The sequence below is a fragment of the Cadophora gregata genome (genome assembly GCF_030347475.1).
Source record: "Cadophora gregata isolate MNR1 chromosome Unknown scaffold_2, whole genome shotgun sequence".
In the NCBI taxonomy this organism is placed as follows: domain Eukaryota; kingdom Fungi; phylum Ascomycota; class Leotiomycetes; order Helotiales; family Ploettnerulaceae; genus Cadophora; species Cadophora gregata.
Window position 1 is genome coordinate 2,708,074 of NW_026695925.1, and position 11,184 is coordinate 2,719,257.

At 48.8% G+C, this 11,184-nt stretch overlaps 5 protein-coding genes across 5 annotated transcripts; 1 reads left to right on the top strand and 4 right to left on the bottom strand.

Moving 5' to 3' along the window:
* Window positions 1–140: 140 nt before the first annotated feature.
* ONS95_008161 (uncharacterized protein) lies at window positions 141–2,378 on the bottom strand (the record flags this gene model as incomplete). Its single annotated transcript, XM_058501706.1, has 2 exons — window positions 141–1,979; window positions 2,082–2,378. 2 exons carry the CDS (start codon window positions 2,376–2,378, stop codon window positions 141–143), a joined length of 2,136 nt encoding a protein of 711 aa, XP_058363027.1.
* A 453-nt stretch (window positions 2,379–2,831) lies between these two features.
* On the bottom strand, window positions 2,832–4,058 carry CYT1 (cytochrome c1; the record flags this gene model as incomplete). Its single annotated transcript, XM_058501707.1, has 4 exons — window positions 2,832–3,501; window positions 3,549–3,611; window positions 3,726–3,877; window positions 3,984–4,058. The coding sequence occupies 4 exons, from the start codon at window positions 4,056–4,058 to the stop codon at window positions 2,832–2,834; spliced, it is 960 nt and encodes a 319-aa protein (XP_058363028.1).
* A 268-nt stretch (window positions 4,059–4,326) lies between these two features.
* Window positions 4,327–5,747, bottom strand: ONS95_008163 (uncharacterized protein). The gene is made up of 2 exons (XM_058501708.1): window positions 5,463–5,747; window positions 4,327–5,315 (listed from the first exon to the last, which is right to left on the bottom strand). Exons 1-2 carry the CDS (start codon window positions 5,609–5,611, stop codon window positions 4,706–4,708), a joined length of 759 nt encoding a protein of 252 aa, XP_058363029.1. The 5' UTR covers window positions 5,612–5,747; the 3' UTR covers window positions 4,327–4,705.
* Window positions 5,748–6,504: 757 nt separating this feature from the next.
* Window positions 6,505–9,146, top strand: ONS95_008164 (uncharacterized protein; the record flags this gene model as incomplete). Its single annotated transcript, XM_058501709.1, has 1 exon — window positions 6,505–9,146. One exon carries the CDS (start codon window positions 6,505–6,507, stop codon window positions 9,031–9,033), a length of 2,529 nt encoding a protein of 842 aa, XP_058363030.1. The 3' UTR covers window positions 9,034–9,146.
* Window positions 9,147–9,234: 88 nt separating this feature from the next.
* GPD1 (glycerol-3-phosphate dehydrogenase) lies at window positions 9,235–10,976 on the bottom strand. The gene is made up of 3 exons (XM_058501710.1): window positions 10,681–10,976; window positions 9,494–10,635; window positions 9,235–9,442 (listed from the first exon to the last, which is right to left on the bottom strand). The coding sequence occupies exons 1-3, from the start codon at window positions 10,827–10,829 to the stop codon at window positions 9,375–9,377; spliced, it is 1,359 nt and encodes a 452-aa protein (XP_058363031.1). The 5' UTR covers window positions 10,830–10,976; the 3' UTR covers window positions 9,235–9,374.
* Between the last annotated feature and the right edge of the window lie 208 nt (window positions 10,977–11,184).

The following is an 11,184-nucleotide window of genomic DNA, read 5'->3' on the forward strand; positions in this document are numbered from 1 at the left end:
AACTCGGCCTCTGGACGGCGTGTGAATGACAACTTGGGGTTCAAGTCTTGGTGGCGTAACAGGTGCAACAAAAACTCTTCCTAAATCTACAATACAACTCTGTCCCAGGAGCGTATCACCACCCGTAGAGTCCTGGTCTCTTACGAGTGACTGGAGTTTGACGCCTCCTTCGAAGCTTGGGCATCGACTTCCGAGCCAACGCTAGATCGCTTTCTTGTCTTGTCCCGCTTCTGCTTCTTCTCGGAATTTGCGTTAGGGAGCTCAAGCAAAGGCTGTGTGGTAGGCTCTTCGAGACCAGTCATCTGCGCATCCAGTAGCTTGTTGATGGATTTTCGCTTACGATCTCGAGATTTCTTCTTCGGGGGCTCGGATTCCTGGGAAGCTGTGGCTTCTGCCGTCGCCGGTTCAAGTTCGACTTCGACCTCTGTTTCGGATGTCTTCTTTCGTTTTGGAGTCTTCTCCGTTGGAAGAGTCGCTTCAATGGCCACTCGCTCGACGACATCGACATCTTGGATTTTCTCTGCCGGTGCAAGATGTGTCTCGGTGTGTGGCTGGAGTACCTCTTTGCTCACTTCTTGATCAGCCCTCATAATCCTACTGCGGACTCGCTTCTTCTTTCCAGACTGTTCAGTCACTCCTTGAATGTTGGCATCAGCAGGCTTGGTAATCTGCGAGTTCACATCCTTGGATTTTTCCGAGCGCCCTAGCTTTCGTGCAGCTCGTTCCTCAGCGATTTTCAAGGAATCAGCAGACTCGATATCGGGAAGACGATTCTTATTCCTCTTCTTCTTGCGCTTCCTTTTCTCTTCCTTGTCCGCCACAGTTGAATGCCCGAGGCCCTCATTCTCGATGCTCTTCTCGGCAGCAACAGCCTCCTTGTCTTCACTGAGTTCTTCCGCAGATGCGTTCTCAGTTTGGGGCTGAGGTGACATTTTTTCCTTGCCCTCTGTTGGAAGATCATTCTCTACCTGTGGCAATGGTGAAATTTCAACCTTGGTGAAGTAAGAAGAGGTCGTCGGACCTTGCTTCGCTCTCCTTTTCTTCTCTTTCTTTTTTTCGTTTTTGATACGCTTCGCAGATTTCAACTCGGACTTCGATACTGCCGCTGTTACAGCTGGGACTTTCTGATCAAGTTTCTTCCTCTCTGCTTCCAGGAGGATTTGATTCTTCGGATCATGTGGCTCCTCGTCCTGCTTGACATTCTTGGCCGAAGTAACAGTGCCAGGAGACGGACTGGTCACTTCAACGGCTGCTAAACCCACTTCCTCGGGCTGCCTATTCTTCTTTCCTCCGCGTCTCTGGCTCGTAGGAGCTGCTTGCTCGGCTTTGGTCTGATCAACAGTGTCCGACAGAACAGATCCAGGAGGCTGGGTATCCACTGCAAGAGCGGTTTCCTCCACATTTTTGCGCTTCTTCTCCCTACGTCTCTGTCTCTTCGCCTTCGGCTCCTTGATTTGAATCTCCTTATCGGCTTCAATGCTATTCACGAGAACTGGTGTGGGCGCCACGGTAGCCTTCTCCTCTCTTTTTCTCTTCTTCTGCCCACTGCCAATAGCCTCCGTAACCACCTCAATAGTCTCCAGCACCTTCTCAAAGATTTGCTCGATGGGACCAGCCTGAGCAATCGGGATCCCCTTTGAAGCTTTCCATGTCCCCATTGCACGCATCACCTCGACTTTCGCAAGATTAATACCTAGACCCGCAGCTTGGGCAAACTCGAACACGTCATTCTCAAACTCCAGGGCCGCCTCTTCGTCGAGTGTTGCTTGGGTCCAAAACGGGTGTTCGGCAGCAAAATCTTGGACACTGGTCTTGAGTTGAAGGAGATCATGGGCGGTTCTTGGGGAGTTCGTGATGGTCGAGAGAATGGAATCGTTGATCAATAGCGCATCATTAGCGTCCTCCTCATCTTGGTCTTCTCCGTCGCCGGACCTTGAACTCTCAGGTCGTGGCTGGCTAGATGCGGGAGCGTCGTACTCCTGTTCGTAACTTGTCAGTAATCGATCTACAACTGCATCTCCCGTTCGCAACTTGAGCACTCGAGCTTCGACGTATGTGCATTAAATCTGAGGTAAACGTACCATATATTGGCTCAATAACTGACTCTCTGTACCCTGTGTCGAGCTCGGAATTTCCAATCTCCTACCTTTCAACCCACCATCAACAACCCCTCCTTTCTGCCCACTCAATCCATCGTCTTCGCTCGCAGATTGTCCATCGCTACTCCTAGCATCGTTGCTACTATCTCTATCGCCCCAAACTCTCGCCGGATCTTGCATGTCGAGTAAACTCTGTTCTCTCTCCGAGAAACTTTGCGCCGGATGCTTTGCTTCCCATTCAGCAAAAGACGATATGTCCGAGTCAGGGGTATTTGACATGAAATTTCAGTGGTTCTACTTCGTAGAATCGTAGGGAAGAAAGATCTAATGGCGAAGAGAAAGTACAGAGAACGTGGTATGGTGCGAGGAGAATTTCCAGGTCGCAGAGGTGAAGGGAAGCTCGACATATTTTTTAGCCGAGGACTTTTCTTGCCATCGAACTTTATCGTGAGCGGGTCCAACATATGCCTCTTGGTGAATTCCGGAGCAGAATATATTGACACTGGCACTACTCTTTGAATTTCATAGTCACAGGGATTTATTTGAGTGGTTGTTTTGATTTCAATATTGGCACAGGCGCATCTAAGACTTTCTACCACAGGCTTCCAAACTGAAGCATGCAGAACCATCCCCACTCCTCTCCCCACCACTTTATACAGTAAGCGCACTAGTAGAACATTGCTTTCCCTCCAGCTGCTCCGGATTAACAAAGGAAATCCTCTCCAATTGCATTTAGTGACGGCCGCCCATCTTAGGTGGGTCGTAGGCAATCTTTCTCGTCTTGATTGTGACCCACTTGTATCTCTTAACCCAGACGCTCAATGCAAACAAAACCGAAGAAATAGCCAAGACCTTCAAGCCCATCTTCTTTCTCTGGTCCATCTCTGGCTCTGCGGCCCAGTTCAAAAACTCCGTGACATCCTTTGCCATTTGTGATGTTGAAGCTGGGGTTCCATCCTCGTATTCGACGAGCTCGTTGTAAAGAACTCGAGCCATGGCAATACCAGTACCGGGGAAGTAGGGGTTGAAGTTGAGTCCGTCTGGAACCTTGACTCCCGCAGGAGGCTCCTCGGGGTAACCAGTCAACAAGCTGAAAATGTAATCACATCCACCGTGGCGGGCCTTGACCATCAAGCTCAAATCCGGAGGAAGAGCACCGTTGTTCGCAGCACGCGCAGCTTCGTCGTTCTTGTAGGGGCTTGGGAGATAATCGGAAAGCTTTCCAGGTCGCTTTGGGATTTCGCCCTCGTCATTGGGCTCGTCATCGTACTCATTCTCCTCTGCCATTGCCTTGGCCTCATCGACGGTGTGGGTGACTCCGACCAAAGATCTGTAGGGAATTCGGCTGAGGGAGTGGCAGGATGAGCAGACTTCTTGGTAGACTTGGAATCCACGGCGGAGGCTGGAAATGTCAATTGATTTCAACTTCGGACAGAAGGAATTCCTTACGCTTGATGGTCGAAGGTCTTGGTCCACCCAGCATGTACCCATGGGTATTTGGTGGCATGAAGACTGTTATGCGTGTCAATGAAGCTTCTTTACCATCTCATCATAACACCCAAGAATGTGTTGATGAACCATCCGGCCCGTCATCCACCCATCCGAATCTGCCCCAGAAAAGCTTACCCTTCTTCAGCTGGTGTCATAGCATGCAGCTCTGTGCCATATAGATGATAGTACCAAGCAACCGATCCAGCAGCAACAGCAGTAGCAACTGATCCAGCCACGTTCAATCGGAAAGGAGAATCGGCGGTCGAACTCGAGGAAGAGGCGGCACGCTGCAATATCTATCGTCAGCATTCAATTCCGTCATATTGTCCCTTCCCCGTCTTCCGATTGCCATCGAGGCCGTCCTTCGCTCCTTTGGATGATGAGTTGTCGTACCTTCGATGTGTTCATTGCCCCATTCCGAACAGCGCCGACCGCGCGCGTCGAGCGCAAGGTTGATCTGGCCAACATCCTGAGTGCGATATGCCTCAGCTGGAGATCACTTCGCAAGAGATGTAGCAACTCAATTGGGTGGTGTGAGTCGAGATTGAGGTTGGTAGAGGCGACGGCAAGAGTCGTTCGAATTTGTTCCGGGTGGATTGACGGAGCTAGCTGCTTAGAAAAGAATGGATGGGATTGGCTGAGATTGCATCGATTGATCGCAGCACGTGATATTGGTATGTTGACCTGCCATTGGCCCGTGTCATCCCGAAGCTTTTTGAGGGGAAGAACCCTTCTCATCTGCTCTCTAGACTTCTGTATATTATGATTTTCGTGTTCTCGAACGGTTCTATATTTATTCCTGAGAGTTGGCTCACCCGGAGCACGCTTTCTCTCTATATCACCACCATTGGGTTGTCACCAGAGGTTCAGGACAGCTCTCGTTTGGCAGATCCCCATTCGATCAATATCCGGTCGCCAGATCATACGGTCAATAGCAGCAGGTCGGCAACTGTACCGAGACTTGAATGTACAACCAGACGCATATCACTATTCTTTCGAGCACGATACAAGATGAGGGGAATAAGTGCTCCAGCAATTTAGATGCCAAGAAAGCTACATTCTATGGGAGCCGGAATTGAAGCCAATTCCCAAGCATTATCTTCATCTTCACTGACCTATTCCGTCTTTATCTCTTCTGCATTCCTGTTAACCATCACCGGGGTATACTCCTTCCGCATCCCTTTCACACCTAGCAATTTCCCAACAACCACCGCACACCACAGCAAGAAATGGCAAACAGCCCATTCCAGTACTCTTCCCAAGCTCAACCTTTCCAACCAGCCCCCAAGTACAGGAACACTTGCGGACTGAAAGAAGACGGGGTAATTGTCCAACTCTAAAAATAGTACCCACAGCTGTAAAATCAGATACCAATCTGCTTGGTTCTGTTCAATGGCGTAGGAGATAATGCCGCTGAGGTTCCGGAAGAAGATCTCTTTCTGACTGTCCGTGGGAGAAGTCCATTCTCGGACCACAAGATCTTGCTCGGCTAGCGATTCCAATCTTGGATTCTGGGTCTGGACCTCGGAGCCAGAGACAGCAATGGACGATAGTCCAAAATCGACACCGAGAGCCTCAGCTCGAGAGGCACGCTGCCATTCGTGTCTCGCGTATCGTGGGACTGTCACTACACCATCTTGAGATGTGTAAATGCGCGTCACTTCGTTGAGAGTGATGAGTGCAGCTCCTGATAGGACTTGGAGATATTCCGTATGCGTTTCATGCCTGGATTCGCATTAATACATGTATTTCTTAACGTACATAACCGCACAGTTCCATGAATGAACCTGGAAGTCTCGACAATTATTGTTGACTCTTGACCAGTTGCAACCCAATAGGAGGTGACATGAAAGGAGGGAAGCAAACGCGTACCAATGGAGCCCAGAAGTCCACGTCGATCCAATAGGAATAGTAATTGTCGTATGCGGCGATGAATATGGAGGTGATGGAACCTCATACGTGACGCTCGAGGGCCCAGAACGACTGAAAGTGTGGGGGTGGGTATTCGAAGTGCGGGGCATTTTAGTAAGCGATCAAAAGGTGCAAGTTTCTCGCTGGTGGGTTTGAGAACGAGAAAAGTGAAGATGAGAAAAGAATTAGACATAAGCTGGAGCCTATATATCCATTTCTAAATGACAGCTCGAGTTGTGGTTGATAATCAAACCACCGAGAGCTGAAAAGAAAACGCGCATCCCCTTACCTGTGAGGCATCTTCGCTTAGAAGATCGCCCTCCTTTCCCATTCGCTAATGGAGTAAACACCTACCAATTTATATAGATGTCCAGGACGATATCTGAGATAACCCACCTCGACCAAGATCGCCTGTCTGACCGACCTGTATCTTTCGTTGTCAAATCCCATCGACAGTTCTTCCCTAACAGATCTCTTCTGACATTTCCACGTGACATCTCGCACGTGGTTGGGCTGTTATTTTTCTGGTACGCTACATCTAGCTTCTAATCTAGACAGCCCGGGAGTCTGGCGAGAACTTCTAGCGGATCAGCTTAATATGTACAGAGCTGAATACAGATAGCGGCCTTTCCAAGAATCTGGAACCTAAGTACCATAATTCATATCTAGCCATTCAGCTCTAAGAGCACTTAGCCAGCCCATATTCCAACCTAGATTCTTTATTAACCATATGACAAGTACTCACACAATCATTATTTTCTCTATCACAGTCAAAATATTTGCTCACATATATCCCTCCAAACTTTGTTTTCTTCGTCTGAATACTCAACTCCAGGAAAAGGAATTATATACTTGCTCGCATACGTACGCACATAAGCTCCACCCACAAATATACAACCCAATTTCGGACACTCATCAGGTTTTCCAAAGTATAATAATAGATATTATCATCTATCTTTGGTAAGAGGAACGGAAGAGCAATCCCAAAGACAAGAAATTCAGAATGCCCTTCATCGGCTCTCTCGGTGGTCTTTTCACCAAGTCCAATAGTACGGCATCCAAAATTCCCATACCAGCAGCAAACATATCCGAAACTCTCAATGAAGAGAAGAACAACAAGACAATCAGGCAAATCACCATCCCTCCACCACCGCCAAATCGGACACATGGCCGCTTTGTGTCCGATGAGGAGACGGGCTTTCTGTCTCCTTCAGACGAATCAATTCCAGGTCCAAATCCGTCTCGAGGGTCACACAATTTGAGAAACTCCACTGGATCGATGAAATCAACCCAATCTACTGGTTCCTGGAATCGGAAGAGAATAAGTAAAGACGACTCAGTGCGAGACGGCAAGTCAAGCGACCATAATGACAGCAAAAAGAGGTTCTTCTTACAACGGAATCCATTACTGGAATTTGACCCAACGCGAAAACTGAAGTTAATTATGGATGAGAGTAGCTATACCTCTCCTCCAGCCACATCATCCCCTTCCTCACAATCTCCTTCTTCAGCTGCAGCACTACCTGCCGACCAAGAACAGGAACAAGAACCAAAACAAAACACACCTCCTCACCACAACAACAACCCAAAAACAGAAAAAGAAAATCACCCAATTACCAAAACCTCATCTAACTCAAATATCCAAAACGAAATTGAAAAGACTGAAATCAACCTCACCAACCTCCAATCCCTCTCCCCAGATATCCTCTTCCAACTCCTCACCTCCTTCCACGCCTCTATCCGGCTGCAAAACCGACAGACTCCATTTACCGCATCGCAATTGCAGGCCGTAGAAGAGATGCTCTCGTATGCTAGTACGATGGGTTTGTGTGGATCGAATGAGATTGCGAGGAAGGGCGTGGGAGGGTGGGAGGTTATGAGGGATGTTTGGGAGGAGGTTGTGGATTCTCCCTGTGCGTCGATATCTTCCCTTGATATTACGAATTCTGGTTCTTGGAAAGTGCTGAGGAGCTCGAGAAGTAGGGGGAGGGTGGAGAGGATAACAGGACAGGAGAGGGGGGAAATTCAAATGGAGATGAAGATGGAGATGGGTAGCGAGACAGGGGAGGAGAAAGGGAAAGTGGGAGAGAGAAGGAGTGTTGATTCGGGGATTGATATTAAGGGTTGTTCTGAAATCTCCTTTGCGAAAGGAGATCAGAATCCAGTCAAAAAGACACAATCCGAATCCAAGGACAACGAAAACGGAAACAAAAGTCTGAGAGATATCATATTCTCTGGACTCTATAGTCCCCTGGCTAGATCCTCACAACCACGTCCACCAACATACCCACAAAGTCACATCTCCCTCCAATTCGCACTCCAATTCTCACCCACCACCCTCCTACGCACCATCCACTCCCTCATCCAAACCAAAGGCCCCCACTTCGCCACCACTGACCTCCTCACCACCGAACGCGAAGTAATTAACCATGTTCTGGCATGGAAATACCTCGTCCAAACATTCGTCGTCGCCCGAGAAGAGTTAAGCGAGGATCTCATCACGCGGACTCATGGCATCCTTATGGCTGGTATTGCACCGCCGGCGAGAGATAGCTTGCTTTCGAATGGCGATTGTGAGGGCCAGAATGAAGAGGAGAAGGATGTTGCGAGGAAGAGGGAGATGTGTACTCTGATCAAAGATTTTAATCAGAGAGTAAGAAAAGCTGAAGAGAAAGGGATGATCGATCCCGTTGCGCTAGCAGCGGAGTTTTGCCATAGGATGCTTTCTATACCTCTTTTTGTGGATGGAAATGGGAGGGTGGCGAGATTGGTGACAAATGCTGTGCTTTTGAGGTGGGTGGGTGTTGTTGCGGTTTGGGGTGTTGATTTTGGGACTCAGACTACTGCTGATCGAGGTGGAGCTGAAAGCAAGGAGAAGGAACGGGAGAAGGAGGATAAAGATGCGTATCGGGGTATTGTTGAGAGGGCGAGATTCGCTGAATTGCGGTGTGCGGAGGACGAGAAGGAGGACAAGGAGGATGATGGTGAGGATGGTAATGGGGATGGAGAGAAGAAACCATGGGCTGAACTGGCGACGTATATACTTCGTAAGTGTGTTGCTGGTGTAGAGGGAGTTTGGGATGTCCTTGATGATGAGGAGGTCGTTGGTGTGGTGCCCGGGTGGGAGGAGTTGCTTGTGGAGGGGTACTTGAATGTGCCTGCTGATGAGGGAGAGTGTGATAATTGGCAGGATGATCTGCTGGGTTGTTATCTGAATGGCGAGGATAAGTGTGCAGGTGTGTTGGAGGGTGCGAACCGCTCAAAAGACTCCGAGAGTGAGGACGCACGTAAAGTAAGGTTACTTGTCTGGCCCAATCCACCTCCGAAGAAACGACTTCCGCATCTTGAAGTTTTGGAGCCTCTCGGTATCCCAGATTGGGTTACTGAGAGAGCAAGAGATGGAGTCTGGTGGAGTGATGTAGATGAAGAACAGCCCCCTTTCTTGAATTTCGAAATGAAGGCGGCCAGTCTGGTGACGGGGCAAGGTTTCGTAGCCCCCAGGATTCATCTGAAAGGGACTGAAGAAAAATGAAGTGAAGAGTTTGGGCTAGGGAAGAGTCTCTTGAAAAATTGGGGTAGTCTTCAACGAGGTTAGCATGGCGAGAATGGGACGTTGGGCTGCTGGGCTGCTGTTGCATAGAGAAGTACCGTGTCAAATTGCAAAGTAAAAAAAACCCTTTATCATGGTCAAGTCGAAGCTCGGAACACATCAGGGGATCTTAGAGGCGTAGGTAGCAGTATACCAATTCCGTTTGGCGACATGTAATTAGTGATCAACATCCTATGCGAGAACACATAGGGCAAGAAGATGAGACAAGGATATTGCAAATCCAGCTGCCTGGAAATTATTATTTAACACCATAGCGTAGGCAATTAATCATCATCAACGCGAGCCAACAAGGCTGGGATATCATCAACCGTATTCCGACCTTCCAGAATATCTGGAACTCGAGTTAGCTTCACTTCAAATATTCTGGTGCAAGGAGGCTTACCAAGAACTGCTTTGAACAGAGGATAATCTTCCTCCTTTCCTTTCGACTTCAAAAAGCTATTAACTTCCACCGCTGTACTGGTACCTTGCAACTTTTGGCCATTCAACTCTGTCTTCTCGACTTCATCGACACTAATGCCCTTCTCCACAGCCATCTTGGCACATCTGAAATTTCTGCCTCCACTGCAACTGGTAATCAGATCTGCAACACCGCAACTCTCTTCTGTGAATGTCGCTGTGTTGACTGTTTGTCCGAAGAACTCCTTCCCGAATTTCACCATCTCCAAGAGTCCGACTCTCATGACTGCGGCTTTGGCATTGTCTCCCCAGCCTCGACCTTCGACGAACCCAGCTGCCAACGCAACAATGTTCTTCAAAGCACCACCAAGAGAAACACCTGCTACATCCGAGACCATACGAACGTGGAAGTATGGTCTGTAGAAGAGGGTCTTGAAAAGGGCATGGTCGAGAGGTGGGTACTCGTTTGGCAAAGCCTTTAACTTGATCTTGCTCGCTCTTCCCAAAGCATCCTTATGTGGCTCATCTGCGGGTGTGATTGTAAGATTGATCGAGGAGGAGGAAGGAGATGGGCCTGTTGGGGTTGCTGCTCGAGAATCGACCGGAGGAGGGTCGTATGCAATTGTGGTCTCGCACCATTTCTCAAGTGCGATTTCGTTTGCAATGTTCGCACCAGACAGAGCACCACAGTAGATTCCTAGTCCTTCGCCAATCCATTCGGAGAAAAGGGAGATTTCTGACGACGTGACATTTACACCCTTGATACAGGAGATACCGCGTGCAAAAGGTAAAATGTTCCCTTCAAGTTGTTTAGATATGCGTCCGATAAATTGATGGGGCAGGTTGAAGATCAGAATAGAGGAATCCTTTGCGGCGTCCACAACGGAGGGGTTCGCAATGATGTTCTTGGGAAGAGTTATGTTGGGCAGGTATTTGACGTTCTCGTGGTAGGTGTTGATGACCTCAGTGAGCTTCTGCGGGGTGTCGCCTTTGGACGCGTTGTAATGTTTCGAATCTTTCGAGAGAACGACCTCCTCCTCGTACACCCACATCTGCACATCTTCCTCGAAAATATCAGGATGCTCCTTGGTGTTCTCGGCGATGATCTTCGCAATTGTTGAACCCCTTCACTTGTAAGAACGTTGTTTGATTATAGGATGAATTGCATACCAATTTCCTGATCCTATGATCGTGACCTTGTGCTTCTTCGAATGTGCGCCGAGGGTGGCCATGGTTGCTTGTTGGGGAAGTTGGAAATGGTGGGAAAGTGAAGTTCGTGGTGCAGCCTTACTTGCTCGAGCTATGATTCTAGAGAGCATAAGCTGCTGGGGAGTTAGATATTTAAGAGCGATTGACGAAGGGAGCAGGAAAGAAATTTTGTAAGTGGGTGAGGCCCGAGGCTGATGTGAGACAAGTGCGAATGGCTTTGGTCTTGTGCTCAACTACTGAAGACAAGACGAGGCTTGAGATTTTGTTGCGTTGAGCACCGAGGATGTCGGCCGCGCCGAGCAGGGTTGGAAGTTGCCCGCCCTTGCCCAGAAAGAGTTTAGTGCGGGGATTGATGGGATTTGTACAGGCGGGAGGGCGAGTTTCCTGCTTTCTTGCATGTGAAGAGACGAGACGAGCATGGGAGCGACTCAAAGGGAGACGGGGACGGGTCCAGTAGAGGCCGCA